General features: G+C 42.8%; 1 protein-coding gene across 1 annotated transcript in view; it reads left to right on the top strand.

Annotated features, from left to right (window-relative positions):
• The window catches only part of CLMP (CXADR-like membrane protein), a gene marked incomplete at its 3' end in the record, with an annotated part of 33,687 nt that extends 17,087 nt beyond the window's left edge, over positions 1–16,600 (top strand). Inside the window, 4 exon segments of the mRNA XM_010081262.1 lie at positions 14,044–14,201; positions 14,901–15,102; positions 15,936–16,103; positions 16,464–16,600. Of these exon segments, the coding sequence (XP_010079564.1) occupies positions 14,044–14,201; positions 14,901–15,102; positions 15,936–16,103; positions 16,464–16,600 (665 nt within the window).
• Positions 16,601–17,374: the final 774 nt, after the last annotated feature.

Raw genomic sequence — 17,374 nt, 5'->3', positions numbered from 1 at the left:
AGCAATATGAGTGTTAAGAAGGGCTGATGGCTGGTCACTATTCCTGTGCTTACTTTGCAAAGCAGGAATCAGATGAAATCGTATCAGCCTGCTCCTCTTCCTTTAGGGGGGCTGAAGCTTACCTAGAGATGTTCCCTCCAGGCTGGGAGCGAGAGGGAGACTTGCAGCGTTTCTTTTTTCCAGTATAACATTTTTCCAACTTCCTTTTTTAGCAATGTGAAGCTTGAAGGGGCCTCAGAAAAATGAACCGATGTATTGGGCAAGAAGCCAGCTACCTCTTTGCAGCTTGAGCTCTGTGCTGGCTTCACTTTCCTATTTGGAAACTAGAAATAATGAGCTGACATGAGCAGATTTTTACCCTTGCCTGCTGTGGTCTGTTTAGGGTGCCAGTCTTTGTGAAAGTAAGCACAGCGGGCGTGTAGCCTTTTTCCATTGCCCTTTCCTGGCGCTGAGTGGTGAGTGCACGAGACTCAATGGAACTTAATTTCTGTAAGAAGTAAAAAGACTGCAGTAAGTTAATATAGGTGGGATTAAAGCTTTGTCTGCTGGTTAAGGGGAATGAACTCCTGCCTTCTGCAAGCAGCCAGTCAAGAGGTGTCTCCAGTGTGTAGTTTGTTTTGGATGGACTTTGTGATCTTACTCCCAAGTCTGCTACTGATTCCTTGTGACCTTGGTCCATCTTTTTGTGCCCATAGTCATCCATGGGCAAACGAAGCTTTCAGTATCTGTGTTCTCCTTTGGAAACTGAAAGCTTACTTAGGAGCTTCACTATGGGACTGTGAAAAGAACGCTGAGATCTTGGCATGGGAGAATGATGATTTTGTCCTTTCAATTGTACCATGTGCACCAGTCACACTGTGGGGCACCAGCAGGGAAAGGTAATGGGAAGGATCTTTTCGCTTATGCAGCATGAAACTAGTCAATTGACTGCCACTGTGTGAAGTCCGTAAGTCTTAAAAAAAAGAAGTGACAGACTTTATTGAATATGCTATTTCCTTTTCTTTACACTTCTCATTTTTTTTGGTGATATCCAAGTCCCCGAGGAGTAACAGACTATCCACAATTTCTGGATGTGCAAGGTAAAGTACAGACAAGTTAGAGTTGAGATTTTTTTGATGGCTGGTTTGCGGAGGTGCTGAAGCCCTGCTGCTGTGCATGCCCTCAGTGAAGGGTAGGAGGGTGAACAGCAGCTCGGGGAGGCAGGGAAAGACCAGAGTGCTCAGTTTAGACAGACATTGCTTTTATCTAGTCCTTCCCCTGACTGAAGATGCCACCTTAAAGCAGGGGAGGAGAAGCTGTGTCAGCTCCTATTAAAGAAAATAGATTTTCCTAGAGAAGCCAAACCGGCAAACACCCATGAGTATTGCGGAGATAAGACAAACATTTTTTGAGGCTTTTTGTGGAAATTCTGGCTCAAGAGCATTGGGAATTTTTATGACAAATTTAACCCATTGGAACACTGGATAGCCATAATATAAAAGCTTATTTCAGCTTGCAGGAAAGCATATTTTGTGGCTTTTGCAGAGAAGGTATTGCGAACTTGGGTTATATGCATTTCCAGGAGGGTATGGAGACAAAGGAAGCAAACTGGGATGTCTGAGCTCCCCTGTTCTTGCTTCAGTTCCCCAAATCAGAGCACTGCTAAATAATGTCAAGTCCTATGCAAATATTAATGATTTACCTTGGCACACTTGCTTTACCCCTTTTTGTGCTGCTTTCTGTGGTCAGTTAATTTAGTTATTCTTCTGGCACTTTGAAATAAATTTGTGTTGCCCAAGTAAATATTGGGGGAAATCCAATGTTAAATAGATATGCCTTTACTTGCAAGTTCAGGCAATCAAGAAACAATATCAGGTGATGTATCTGATCAGTTACAACAGCTGGTTTGTTTTTCCACCATGTGGAAAGAAAAATTTTTAAAAAATGGTACTGGAGTGAAGCTGGAGGCAGCTGTGACCTGCACACAGATACTGTCAGCAGTGAAGAAAAAAAGTTGAATTCATCAAATTATGTGCTCAGTTATCCCCACGGACCACACACGTTAGGAGATCCGGGGTTTACTGTCAATGTGGTTGACAGATGGCTGCCAGACATTACAATGGACTTAACCATGGAAGAGCCCACCACCCTCATCCAGCAGCTGTGTACACAGCTTGTGTCATGCCTGCTGAAACCAAACTGGGGTACTGAGGAGCTTCTCTGTAGTGAAGTCAGTGGGAGAGGAGCATTGTGTGCTTTATTCTGGGCAGCCTAGAAGCTACAGTGACACAAGGCTTAAGGTTTAGGGAGTGGGATTTGAGTCTCGTGGGTCTCTCCTTGACCTGCTGTAAGACTTAGAGCTTGTCATAGTGTAAATCAGAAGGGATTTCTGGAGGTTTCTGGCTCAAAGCAGGCTGCTCAGGATATCAGCCAGTCCAGTTTGGAATAGGTGTAAGAATGCTGATTCTGCAATCTGTGAGCCCCTGTTCCAGTGGCTGTTCTCACAGTGAATTTTTTTCCTAATATTGACCAGAATTCCCCTTCTTAGAATTTCTGTCCCTCATCCACTCATTGTGCACTTCTGAGAAGCCTGGCTCTGATTTCTCTATAATTTTGTTGTTCCCTCTGTGAGCTTTACATGTGCATCCCTGAGGCATGCAGGTTTTCTTACATAAATTGAAAAGGACAGAAGTGAGGCACAGAAGCTGCAGCTTGTCCAGGAAACCAGGGCTTGAGGTCCTTTTCTAGCTTGAGATTTCCTACCAGGAAGCTTAGGTGAATTTCCTGCAAACTCACTGCCAAGTCTCTCAAATAATTCAGTAGAAATTTTTTCTCCATGACTTCTCGTCAGGCTGTACAGACCTGCTGAGATCCTTGTTTCTGTGGAATGCCTGTCAGGGATGTTGATAAAATCACTTCTTGATGTTGAGGAAATAACTTGGTCAAGTTGTGGTAGGAACCTCAGTCTGAATAAGAACCCAGGAAAAGTTCAGTAACGCTATTAAGTTGGTCAGACCTCTTAGATAAACTGGAGGGTGGAAATTCAGAGTCCCAGTGGTGGAACTGGTCATGTGTGCTACTCATTCCTCCTAGGCTTTCTTCTGTGTACTCCACCTGACCTTTACAGTATGCTTCTTGATAAGATGCCTGACCTTTTCATATCCAATTAGCAGATTTGTTCAACTGCTGCCTGAATCCCATTTTTACCCTCTGCCCCCCTCCAAACCCTTCTTCCTGTTCAGCATCTTGGAAACATTGTGCTTGCTCACCGGAGCTTGATGATGTGCTGTAGCTCTCAGACAGGGCTTTTTTGCTCTCACAAAGCTGATACCCAATGCCTGTGTTTACAAAAGGCTCTGCCTCTCCAGTCTTACTTGGGGCATCCCTCACTTTAGGAAAGGGATATGTGCCAGGGGAGAACTAGATTGCTCTTTTGAGCAAAGGTCACAGGGATATTTGGCAGGCATGATGCTTGCATGTTCTCATTCAGGTTTTCCGCTAGCAATGGCCCTAGGCTTTTGCAGATTTTGTTGCTTTGCAGAGCCCTTGGTATTTGCAAACATGCAAAATATATGTAACACGTTTCAGCTGCTGGTGTTGGAGCCCTATGGTGAGCAGAGAAGAAAATGTGCTTCCCTCCCAATCTCATGCCTATTACAGAAGCAGTTCAGTGATATGACTGTTAGAAAAGAAGTCGTTCTGGATGGTTCAGCTCTGATAGATTCTGAGCTGTTTAACTCTGGAATAGTATCCTTTACTGCTGTCCCCCCAACAGTTGGCAGGTTTTATTTAGCCCGAGTAATATTGAAGCTTTGTTTTAGTCTTTCCACCTGCATGTTTGAAAGCCAGTTAAAATTGGATTTTCGAAATCAGTACTTTGAGCATGCTTCTGTTTCTGAGGGCAGTGAAATGGATCTGCTTTCTGTTTTAGTCCTTATGCCTTTTCTAAGCATCTTGCATAGTAACTTAATGCTTTGATATTTTAAAATAAGACTAGGTTTTGATAAATCTACACTAGGATTAAAAAAGAAACAGCGCAGGTTTGTAAGTAAATAAGTAGACAGTTGAAAATCAATAAACAATATGCTTTTCCACATTTTCAGAGGTTCCAAAACTTTCACAGAAGCAAAATGCCTGCTTTTTTATGTTGTTTCTTAGGTTGCAGCTTTGTTGCTGCACTTAACCAACTTGACTAATGTAATGTTATTGTATAGTCATGGCCTTTTTAGGATTGTAGGCTGTTGTCAAGTGAATGGATCCAGAAGTTGGAATTTGGCCCTGAGCGTGCACACTGCAATCCTGTGGGTAGAGGAATCATCTTCTCATCTTCCTCAGACTTCACTGTCTCTGGCTATTGTCAGTGCATGAGAATGCCTTAGGTTCAGCTATGTTCCCAACAGTCACTGAAAAAAAATATATGCAGGAATCGATCATACTTTGTATTTTGTGTTAAATAACATCTCCTTATTTCCTGTATCTGATTTTTTAGTCCTTTTCTTAAATTCCAAATCACTTGCAGCAGCTGTGCAATGTTGCTGTCAGCTAAAACAGCTATTGTGCTCCACTTTGGAAAGCTGTCCCTCTGAAGGGAGGATGCTTTCCATGTTATGCTTGTCTATTTTAAAGTCAATGCAAGTTCTCACGAGTATTGTATTCAACTAGTCTGTAGATGTTACTGGGGAGAACCTCAGTATCCTTTTGAGCACAGGGTCTCATCAAATGCAAGATCAGACTTTGTGCAGTACAGTGCAAACTAATACTTAGTGCGGAGAGATTTAGTGAATTGTCTGTGTGATGCCAGCTTCCTAAAATGCAGTTGTTGGGCATCTCTTCTGGCAGTCACAGTGTGGTTTGCGTTCCTTGGTAATCCCCACTTGCTCAATTTGTAGCTCTGATTCAGAAAGTGTGATTTACAAAGCTCTGCCTCTGCTCTTCTGAGACCGTAGCATACATGTCCAGATGCCATAACTCCTAGTAACACTGGAAAAAAAAAAAAACAAGAGAAAAGATGTATCTGTTCTCAGTCTGCTTGCAGCTGGTATGCTCTTGTGCCAAACTCTAGGAAGGATGCAGGGAGGGAGTTGAATCATAGTTGTAAGATAATTAAGAACTTGATCCTGCTTTTTTCTTCCTTATGGTTCATTGTGAAGCCAGTGAAAGAATGAGGATTAAGAGAATGAGGTTTCTTTACTTTTCTAACTTTGAATGGGTTCATAAATACAGAGTAATTGATCCTAACTGCTATAGTGTTGGTGAGAAATAGCAGCTGCAGACAGCTGGGTAGGCAGTATCTATAACATAACTCCTATAGAGTTAAGCTGCTGTTGTTCCTGGTCCTGTCCTCAGACCATGAGACTGCACCTTGTGTTCATTGCAGAAGTGCTGCAGAGTTTAATGTATCTCCTTTACAAGACTTAGGGGGGTGATGGGAGCAAGCTGTGGCTGCTGTTCATTTTCTGCCCTAGGGTAGGCTGTAGCTGAGGATTTGAGATTGAGTGAATATGAGAATATGAAAAGTGGCAGAGTGCTAATACATCAGGCATTCATTTTGTATCATTAGTAGTGCTTGTAGTGGGTAAGTGAGATGACATACCGTGTTATCTGCGATTATGAGTGTGCAGCTGAACATCTCATTGAGGTAATATGGATGTGCCTGAACTGGGACTGAAGCTTGTACCTTAAAACCACACCAAGTTTCACTGAAAATTTCTGAGAGAGAAAGATGCAGAAAGGCATGAAGTTGACTTGACCTTCTGGATTTCTTGGTACCTTTTTTGGCAAGCTTAAAACAAGCTGAATTTCTATGACAAAAAGCAGCAGAAAACCACAATCATTTCAGTGCTTTCTGGTTACCATCTTACACTGATAGGGAAAAAAGGAGAGGGAGTCTTCAGTACAATAATGGTTTTATTGGGAATCTTTATCAACCTCTCAAGTTTCTTTCTCTCCCCCTGATTTTCAGTGTTACCTCAGCTGATGTAACCTACTCCTTGGATTTGGAAATCTGTGAAGAAAGGTCTGATGGGCAGATAGTATTTGGAAAAGAGTTTTGTTGCTGTCTCTTCTGGTTTATAGTCTGGATGCTGCTTGGTGTCTGCCTTGGGCACATAACTTCATTTCTGTGTGCCTTCATTTTTATGCCTGTGAACTGACAGCAACAATAGGCTCACTGGAAGACTGAGGCCCAAGCATACTTCTCAGAATACACCCTAGAAATTAGTACTGAAACCATCTTCTGGTCCTTTGAAGCCTCATTTGAAACTAGGCAAAAGGAATTAGATTTCTGATGTTTAGGGGTGAAATGTCTTGTTCTCTTGCTTTCCTCAATACAAGGCTTTGTAAGGAACACAAAGCAGCCCAGAGATGCTTGCAGAGGAAGGAAACATCAGACAGCCATAGGTGCTTCAAGGAATCTGTGGTATGTACTGACAAGCTCTCTGTACAGATTTAGTCCACACAGCTTGAAATAACCAGCTGCATTACTGAAAAGCTTGGCTGAGCTGTGTTACTGTAAGCAGAGGGCACCTGGACCACTTGACTGATTAAAATTGCCTGGACTAGAGGCTAAGCGACTTCATACATTCTCTGTACAAGCACTCTGTGAACCATTAAATAGGAAGATGCAGTTCTGTTGCCTTGTTTTCTGTTCTCTGGTCTCCAGGGATGGAAACCCAGAATCTCCTACTTGTACTTGGTTTCAAAATGCAATGAGAAAAAGGACAGCCACAGTACATAGCTGCTGGCTGCCTGTGGAGATCCTCAGCTGGTGGAAAGCTTCAATGTTTTTCTAATATTCCCAAGTTTCTCCAGGCTTTGGATTCAATTGAGTGTGTTGGTGCTGAAGGCAAACCCCCTGCTGGCATTTTCAGGGATGGAATTTTACCTCCTGATTCTAGGAATAGATAGGTAAGGTCCTGAGATTGCTGGGTGCTGCAGGATCAGCCTTCCATCTCTTTAATCTAGTTTTCCCCAGGGAATATTGTCCTTGCTGCTGGAGCCGTTTGTGAGACCTAGACCTGCACTGGGCAAACAATCTCACCGGTGCCCGGGGCAGCGTGAAGACATCGTGCATTTCAACACACATCCTGTGCACTGCTACTGTGCTGGTAATGGCTATCCTGCAGATCGCTTCCCTGGCTCATCCGAGACTGCCCAGGGAAGGATTTGTGGCCAGCTGCCCATCCTTCTACAGCTGGTGATATTTCTGTTGGTAGAAGCCTGTCAAATTCTACCCCCCTCCTGCACTTTTGCTGAGTTGTTGCAACCTCTACAAACTGGAGGCTTTGCTTTATGAAATGTTGCTTTTTCTGTTTTCTTTGAGCCTTCCTAACTCCTCGGCAATTTCAATTCCAAACGCTTCACGTCACCACTTGGAAACTCGGCAACACACAGGACTCTTCCCCTTTGCTTTCTGTTTTACCAGCCTCCTCAAACCTCAGCCCCAAGCACATGTGGTTCCAATTAGAGAACCTCTGCAATGCTCTGTGGATATGGATGGGGATAGGCTGACCTCTTTATTTGAACACAGCCAGCCTGTTCCTGTGGGAGCTGACTGTTAGCTCACATTTTTCTTATTTGAGACGCTTTTGCTTCACAACCAAATTCCTGAAATCAAAGGGAGACAAGAGGGGAGCCGGCTGCAGGCGGCATGCACTGGGGGCCAGGTCTTGGTCACTTGGAGCACTTGAGCTCTTGGGAGAAGGTGGCCTTTGGCCTCTGTCTCTGCCAGCCAAGGAATACAGAAAGCAGATGTCCCAGAGCACAGCCTTGGCTGAGTTAATTATCCTTAGGAGACTTCAGCTGCCCACGGCTTCTCCTCCCTTGCACAAAGAATGCAAAATAGCAGTCTGTAAGAAGACACCATTTTATATTTATTTTGGCCTAAAATGCTGTCAGGGTAACTGTTAGGGCTAGTGTGGTCTGAGGGTGAGCAGGGGGTGGTGATGTTGTGGGTCACCCCTACAGCTCTGGAACAAACCGACATAGCTATCCCCTGCCTTGGTTTATCCACTGCAGAAACTGGGGAGAAGAGTCAAAGGGGGGATAAAAGCCTTAATGTGCATGTGTTTGTCATCATTACTGGGGGGGAACTGTTTCATTTCTCAATAGGCGGCTTAATTTTAGGGCCTACTGAGACTTGCATATTTAACTGTAGAACTAGTATCTGTAGTGTCTTTAGCACTTCGCTGATTTGTGCTTCCAAGTCAGTCAAGCATCTCTGAAAGTTTTATTCAAGATGTAATTCTTTGGCCATAAAAGTAGTCAGCCTCCTATTTAAGCATGTACAATTCTAAATTTGCTTATTGTAAATGCTCAGGTTTTGCTTATTACTGCTGTAATGACCACGGGCAGAGTGGCAGGCAGGCTTTTGCTTTTCCTTGAAGTTTAGGAACTAATTTCCTGCAAGGCTGTAGCAAGATCAAACTTTAACAGATGTGAAATGTCTTAAATTCCTGGCATGAAGGAATGGTTCGAAGTTGCAACATGGCAGGCTGTCCTGGGCTTTTTGTTTCTTAATTTTCAAACATATTATTCTTATATATATCAAACTTATACTCTGTTTTCAAATACTTTCTGGAATGGGATAAATGTTTTTAGCACAGCAACAAACAGTGAGTCAAATGTGCAGGGTGATTCAGCTAGAGGAACACTACAAGCCTGAAGAATTCTGTGAATATTTATTCTCTTTGGACTAATTTAAACTGTTTAAAGTTTTGGCTAATTTGGATCATTTGGGCTAAAATGAAGTACTTATATGAGCAGTTCAGTCTGCAGGACTAGCTGAGACCAGCTGTACCACAGGACTGATGGATGCAACCACTGAGGTGGCTTTTTTTCCAGCAGCCTACCTGGATTTTGAGAGGAATGTGTGTTACTTGGAGGACTACACAACCAAAACTTCCTTCTCAGAAGGACTCAGTTTTCAGAGAGTGGAATCATGCAGATGTGGAAATAAGTCTTTCAAGAGTATCCCAAGAAGGACTCAAAATCAGACCACAAAATTGATTACATTTGAGAAAACTTGTCTGTAGGGGACTGTTCTTTCAGAAAGGGTGTGATGTGCCCTGACAGCAGGGACCATTCACTGTTCCTGTCACACTTTCATCCAGGAAATGTTTTGATATTAATGAAGAAAAGCAGAGCACCTATCATGGGTGAAATGGGAATTGTCCAGACAGTGCTATAAAAACTGTATGTGTAGATACTATTGAAATTCTTGCTTTTTGCTATTGTAATGAAGCAAGTTTTCCTCAGCAGCAGATTTGAGTCCCTTGCTTCCTGAGTTGCTTCTCTGTGGTGCTAGTACAGGATGTCTCAAGTTGCAGAAAAATTACGCATTGCGTTTCTACTCTTCCATGGACCTCATCTTGGGGTAGTCTGTTGCAAATGTAATCCTTGATAAAAAGCCAAAATAAATTATAAAATAAATGTAGCTGAATAAACGTGAAGTTTCTGGAACAACTGAAATTTTTCAAGACTCCTTTTGGATATTCACATCTTAAATGAACTTGTAGTTATGGTTTGGGCCAAGTTTACAAAGCAGCATTATGGCTTTCTTTTATCTCAGTTCTCCGAATCTTTTTTCTTTTTTCCTCCTAATTCCAGCAGTTAAGTGATACAGTCCAACTTATTACTTTTTTAGAAGTATAATTTATATTTAGCTGTGCTCCCTAATTCAAGCTGCCTTCTGAACCTAATGAAAGATTTAAATCTGGAAGCTCTTTAGCTTTTAGCACATGAATTTGCCTACAAATAAAAATGTCAGCCAAACATTTATTTTCACTTAGATTCTGCTTGTATGCTTATACGCCTTGCAGATATGTATATTTGATTTTGTTGAGATATATGTGCATTTGTGTATATACGTGTACTTGTTATTGGATGGGTATGAAAATAAATTGAGCTTCATAATAGCATGTATATGAAAGCATGTGTGATTATGTTGAGGATTCAGACATGAAAACACTCCTTCGGGTGGTCATAATCTGTGATAAGGCCAAATACACAGTCCCAGTTAGCTCAGCCCTTGCTGCATTGCACAGGAGATGCTTTCTTCCCTCTAAATCTGTTTCGAAGGGCAGGCTTTTCTGAAATTCAAGCCATCTTATAATATCTGATACATTCAAAATCAGCAGTCCCTTAAAAGTGTCAAAATGAGTTCTAGGAAATTCTTTAAGACTGACATCTTGTATGAGAAAGGTGCCAGGATATTGTCCACATTTTCTTCCTTTAAAATCCGCTATGCATGCGAAGCAGAATGGACTGTTATTGGGGGGCTAAAAATCCCTGTGTGCGCCCTGGCCTCATCTGTGCCCTTCCCCTAGTCCATCTGTGCTCGTGCTGCCCTGTGCTCTTGGGTACTGGCTGTCGAGGTGTGCTGGCTTTGGTATGCTTTAAAATATTTGTTGCTCTATTTCTTGTGTATTTAAAACATCAGTGAGGGATGAAAGACAATAATCTTCCTCCCTTGTCTGCAGGGTGTTGGGTGAGTTACTGTCTTCTGAACAATAGAGCAAACATTTAACCATTGCAGTGGGCTCCTCCCCCCCCCCAAAACCAGAACACGGCATTGCCTGTGGTGCGTCAGCAAGCCTGGCCCTGTAACCAACACTTTTTTTGGTTTTCAGGCCCATGGCCAATGCTTTCAAAATGCTGCAGTCGCAATAAGCTCTAGGGTTCCTGCTCTGCAGGAAAACCAAACCCACCTCCCTCTGAAGTCATGGGACCTGGGCTGAGTAAGGCCAGAGTAAAGCTGAAAGCAGCAATTCCCAAATTGCTCTTTGCCGCATGAAGAGCCACACGTGGGATGTGGCAAGGGAAGAGGCTTTTTGGGTAAGAACTGCGGAGCCTGCATATATGTGGCATTACTGAGCAAGACTCTTGGGTCTGACTTCTGGGAAAATCATCTCTTTTTTTTTTTTTATCTGTTGTCTACTGGAGGCAGCTCTTAAACCCTTCCTCCGAGGGGGCTCTGCCCTCGTGTGGCTGCAAAGCTCTTGAAGGGGAAAAGGTACGGAGCCAGTTGTGCACCCACCCAGCAGAGCAAAAGTGCTCGCCAAGAGCAAGCTGCATCTGCAAACTAGCCAATGTGTCTCCTGGCCAGTATACGGAGGTGGTTGCTGCTGTAAGGGCTTGTCCCTAAGCAGGCACTCTCCTTTAGTACTCATTTAAATGGGACATAAGCTGAGGGAGGGGGAAATGAATGATAAAAGCACCATCAGCAAAATCTCATTTCTTTGACCTATTCTTGCTAGGTCTCATCTACACAAATACAAGAATTTGAGAGGGTGTTTATTCTTCATTGAGTAATAAAACACAACCTAGAGAGGGCATGGATATGTTCTCTAGTTCCTTTTTCTTTCCAAGGCATATATTGTAAATTCCAGCACGTCTAAAGGCAAATGTCCGTGTCATCGCTGCTTGCTCCAGTGAGCCCCCACCCAAACTATTGGAAGGCATGAGGTTTGTTCACATCGAGCTCTCTATATTTTGCTGTGGGTACTTTTTATAACTGGCACCGTGTGTTGGGTACTTCTGTGAAGTTGTGTTTTGAGCTTCTTTTTGGCTGTGTACAGGTATGAGTGGCTAGAAAGAAAATCAAGTGAGGGTTTTGTTTAGAACACCTGCAAAACTGATGGATTTCCTTGTGAGTTTGTGGGTGTTATTGAAGAACTAATAAAGACTGAAGGAACAAGGCTCTTTTAAAAACAAGACACATCACAGAAAAGTACATAATGTGCATGACAATCTGGTTATGAGTTCAATATCGAATAGCTCCAAGTTATCTCTGATTGCATGATTGAAAAAAAAGGGTGTTTCAGAAGTTTGCAGTCACTGTCTCACTGGATGTCTCCCTGATCTGATTCCCATTTAGAAGATGAGCTTACAGTCACAGGGCTCTTTCTCAAATCCGGAGCATGGTTGGTGGGTGCAACAGGAACAGACCAAGGTGTAAGCACTCCTAAAAACTGTCTAAGCCAGAAGGGAATGAAAATGATGCTTGTTATACTTCCTCAAAAGCTGATTTATGAATCCTGATCAAGGCTTTTCACGCAAAACTAAATTTTTGAAATGTAGAATGCTGTGTGTGGTGTGCACGAAACCTCAGTGCTCCACTGGCACGGGACTTTGATAAATGCTGCAAATGTTATGTGAATGCTTGCTGTTGTGGTGCTTAAAGTTATTGATCTAGTGGCTGTTGGTGTGTTAATGAAGGTGGCCCGCAGCAATGTGGGCTGTAGGAGAAAGCTGGCGTTCATCTAAGGTGGAATGTATAATTGTGTTTGGCAGATGGAGCTGTGACACTAGTGAATCTAGTGATAAACTGAATAGATTTTCCCTTTAAAGGAAGCAGCTAATGTGGCTGAAAAGGAGCTTTCGCTCTCATCGATTCATGCTGAGATCCATGTAGGGGAGGAGAGCTTAGTGCTTTGCAAGGCTCCAGCTGTTTTAAAATTCTAGGTGTTTGATATATGTGCATGCACATTATAGGTGATACCTTTTATAGAGGTGCTTGGCAAGTATTGGTTAAATATCAGAAGCTCAGGAGCTGAGGGATGGTCATGCTAACAACTCGGAGGCAGGTGTGAGAATGGGAGCACGAAAGAATGGACTTTTTAAAACCAGACTTGGTCCTCGAGACATAGAAAAAGCTGAGGAAGTGTCATGTTGGATGTAATTTTTTCTGGTGAGTTGTGTTTTTTTTTTAATTTAATTTAAAGGTAAGGGAAAGGCTGAAGTTCCACTGTTTAAATATAAGTATAGGAACAAATTTAGCCTATGTAACTAAAGCTGCTTATGCTCTTGCCAGTAATCTTGCTATGTAATTACAGGATTGTGTGCTCCATCACACATGACTTCCTAGTGCTGCCAGCTCTCACAGTTTTTGTCAGTTTCGGAATAATTGGTCCAAGAAGCAAGATATTTCATCTTGCTTAATTTCACAGGGAAAAAACAAATATTTTAGGCTTTCTTCTTGCACAGCAAAATTTAAGAACAACCCAACTGCACTCTGGAGGTTCATACGTAAAAGGCAGATGGTATTTGTGCCTCAGAAATCCTCATGGGAATTTGGTTGGAAATTTTTTATTTGGTGTCACAGCAGACCTGGGGGGGGGGTCCCCTAACCTAAATGCCTGTAACTTTCCATACCTCTGATCTTTTACGTCAGTTTTAATGGAGTTTGAACTTATCATGGATAGTCCCCGTGTTATCAAAAGTTGGGGAGGGGGTAAAGCCAAGAATCGACCCCTGGTTTTGTGCAGTTTTAGCAGGGATGCAGCATAGAAACTCGTAAAGGAATGGCGAGTTTCACAGTGACTAACAGTGCTGGTTAACATCCTGTTTTTCTGCGGTGGACCCTCTTCTGATCCAGGTTTGGGGGAGTTAACACACTTTCTGGGTTTTACGGGCTTCTATTTAGAAGGCTCTGCTTCCCTCTCGTGGTTCTGCTTGGCAAGTTCGTCCCTTCTTTTTTTTAAGCCTGACAAACCGTTTTTGTCAACCTAACTATTTTTTGGTTGATGTTATTCAAAGACTCAGTGGATAAGGAACTAGCTTGACGGTCGCACTCAAGGAGTTGTGTGCAACAGCTCGATATCTAAGGCAAGGCTGGATGAGGCTTTGAGCAACCTGGGCTAGTGGGAGGTGTCCCCACCCATGGCAGTGGAGTTGGAACTCGAGGGGCTTTAAGGTCCCTTCCAACCCAAACCATTTGATGATTCTATGAAATCCTGCTTATGAATTAAGGTAATAAAAGGCGAAGGCAAACCCAAGGAGGTTATCTGCAATTTTGAGTGCATAGAGAATGTGGGTCCAGCTTCAGTATTGACAGCTCTGGAGTGTGAAACCATCTGTTCTTCCTGCTTAAATATTAGCATGAAACTAACTGCCTACGTATGTGTAGATATTCCCTTTATTCAGCTGCAATCTGTTCAGGAAGCCAAGCTCTTGGGTATTCTTTGATGCTATGAAGCAACTGAGGAAGAATCCAGGGAAACCTAAACTAGCAACAGAGATGCATCCCTTAATCCTGGCCTCTGACCGCTGGCTTCTCTCTTTCAGCTTCCTGTTCTGTTTGGCTGTCTGAGGCTCAGACTGAATTTAAGAGAGTGGCTGAAGAAAACGTGACGTTGCCCTGTCACCACCGCCTGGGCCTCCTGGAGCAAGGAAGTCTGGATATTGAGTGGCTGCTGCACATTTCCGAAACAGTACAGAAAGCGGTAGGTTCAGCCACGATTAGCACCTGCTGAGAAAATAGTCTTATTTCTATGTTGACATCAGCAGCAGCCATTGATTTAAAGAGACTTCTTTGATCTTTGTAAGTTATTCTGGTGAAGTATGCAGTGTTTAGAAAACACAGATGATTTATTTGGAGAGATTTATAACATGCAGAAGTTATTTGCTATTCACGCATGCTGGTTTGGAACAGGTTGTGTTACAACCAAGCCTTCTTTAAACTAACGCTGTTATGTAATCAGTCATCACTGGATAGACTTCAGAATTGCCCTTCACGTTTTCAAAAATGACCTTGGATTTCATAGGTCCAGTTTTTGAAACCTTGGTTTCAGGAGAAAATATAGTAGTTTAGTACTTAATAAAAACAAGTCTGTATTAGCTTAAATTAGCTAACCAAAACGAGCCAGAATTAAAGACTGCTATTATATATTGTGACATAAATTGGTGTCTATTTTGACACTAGTTCAAATGCTCAAAAAAAATCTCTAACATGAATACAGCTTATGTATCAGTCTCAGACTTGAAATCCAGGTTTAAATTTCTACCCTGCCACAGGCTTCCTGTGTGACCCTTGGCAAGTCACTTAACCGTGCAGAACCTTAGCCTGCAGTTCCTGGAAATGCTTTGTTCCACATGGAAGTAAAATTATAACTGGCTGGTCAGTGACTGTCTCTGCTCCCCAGGTGATCACTTACTCTGGAGGCCGTGTTTATGACGACCTGAATGAGGAACAGAAAGGGCGCGTTTCCTTCACATCCAACTTCCTTGCTGGAGATGCATCCTTGCAAATCATATCCCTGCAATCCAGCGATGCGGGGAAATACATCTGTAAGGTTAAAAATGCTGGGCAGTACGAATGGGCTCGCATCACCCTGAAGGTTGTAGGTAAGGTAATTTTATTTTTCTTCCAAATAAAAAAAATTGCTAGGCTCATTTCCTGGAGAGAGATTTATTTCAGCAGGGTATAAATAAAAAGACATTTCACGATCAGGTTTTGCTGTTCGACTCCATATGTGCCTTTGCATTTTTTGGCAAAGGACAGGACACAGGAAGAGCCTAAAGAGCTGTTTTGAGGCAAGTATAATCACCTGCAAAATCATATGCACTCTTCTTTCCAAATTGTCTCTATGATCTCATCACACAAACTAAACTGATATTCTGGCTTGGCTGGCGATTGCCCTGTCCAGATCTCCTGCTGAGGATTCTGGCTGAGTTCATGACCCAGGACTCCAAACTGATCCAAGTCAGTGGAGGTGACAAGCTGCCAGGGTTAGCATTTCTCTTCCCTCATTTCAATGTACTGGTTGGCTTTTATACATACGCTGTTATCCCGTGGAAGAAGTGCTGTGGCCTGACAGATGCTGTGGGGAGAAGGAAGAAATGGAGAAGTAGGGGGAGGGAAAGATGTAGTCTAATTAGAAGAGGAACACAGTGATACAGCTCCATGGATGCAAGTATCCATGAGGCAAAGTGCCCCAGGGTATTATAATGTGTCATTTCTATGTCTGAGCTAGCCAGCTCCGCTTCTTAGACTATGAATTTGCACGCAGTTGCAGCTAAAGTCCCCCAACAAACACCACTGCTGTAATTCCTTGATGCATGCCAGTGAAGGCAGCTGTAGGAAGCAGCTGAAATGATGTACTTTTCCCAAAGAAAAGGGTTTTCAACCAAGAAAATATTCTGCTGCATTTGCATGACCTGTTTTCTGTTTCTTCTAGAAAAACCTTCCAAGCCCAAATGCTGGCTGGAAGGGGAGCTGTCGGAAGGAAAGGAAGTGTCCTTGCAGTGCCGTTCCTCCTCTGGCACCGCACCCATCTCCTACCGATGGCAGCGCATAAATGAGGAAGACGAGAGAGCTGAACATCTCCCGCCTACATCAAGAGTCAGTAAGTCAGGTCATTTCCTCTTAGAGCTCCTGGTACACCCACAGCCAGCGTGTATGTGTACATGTACAGGCATGCGCCTGCTGTTTCGATGGGGATCAATGGTGGCAGTGATGTAATGACATTACAGTACCTCTCACTGCTCCAGCTGGCCGTTGTGGTGTGCTCCTTTCCGAACAGCAAAGTGCATGAGGAGTTTGTTTAGTGTTTTGCTGAACGTTGACAGATTATCTTCTGTGGGGCATCCCTGATGGTTCTTGAACTGTTTTGTCTAGAACTTCAATTTGTTCTTCTGTGTCCTATCTACTGTTAAGGTTTCTTAGTCTCTTTTGATGAACCCTGGTGGTGTTTTTCCTGTTTCAGACATTTCTAATCCCGGGCAAGTTGTACTGAAGAATCTTACGCAGATGAGCACTGGGTTATACCAATGCATTGCCACCAACGAGGCTGGACAAGAAAGCTGTGTTGTTCAGGTGACAGTGCAGCGTAAGTATTGGCACGTAACTAATGTTCACACCACCATACGAGCAGCACCGCTGCACAGCTGTCCCATCTTGCCTGGTAAACTCTGTGCCACACCTTTGCTTTTCATACTTGAATCACATGGAGTAGATCTTACTAATTGGACTTACGGTATGCACGGCAGTCCTTGGTATAACCTGAAGTGGTTTGATTTTGAGAACGACTAATGAAATACAAGGGGAAAAAACTATGAGTTAGAGGTTCCAGAGTCTCCAGCTTTTGAGGTGCTTCTAATTGCATGAGATTATTCCCAAGTATAAAATCCCTGTGTGCAGAGTTGATCATTCTAATTTAAATTGTCTGTTGCACTTGAGACAGTAAACTGTAAAGGTAGCAGGAAAGGCTGACTTCGAAATGAACTAATGTGCAGAATAAAAAGAAACTTTAGACCCAGTTTAGTTTAATCCAGGTGTAATAAATGCTGTCCTGAACAAAATGATGATAACAAAAGTTGTCATACTAAGGGCCCATATACTCTAGGAAGTGTTTTCTCATTAACTTTGTTTTTTTGGATGAAAAATGCCTTGGACCTACAGAGTATGGTTTCCTTTCCTCCTTCCTCTCTACCCCCTCAGGTCACTTTTTTCCCCAATTGAATAATTCATTTTGTAGAGTGGATTATAATCATTTCAGGGTGAGTTAAAGGGAGAAAAAAATAAATCCTAGACTAATACATTCTGTTCTGATTTATACCCAGTGCTATAAGTTGTCGTGTGGACTAGAATCTGACCCTAGCGAGAGGTTACCAACTA

The sequence above is a fragment of the Pterocles gutturalis genome, unplaced genomic scaffold (genome assembly GCF_000699245.1).
Source record: "Pterocles gutturalis isolate BGI_N339 unplaced genomic scaffold, ASM69924v1 scaffold19166, whole genome shotgun sequence".
NCBI classification, from domain to species: Eukaryota; Metazoa; Chordata; class Aves; order Pterocliformes; family Pteroclidae; genus Pterocles; species Pterocles gutturalis.
Note: the sequence above shows the minus strand (reverse complement) of the source record. Positions and strands in the feature narration are given on the sequence as shown.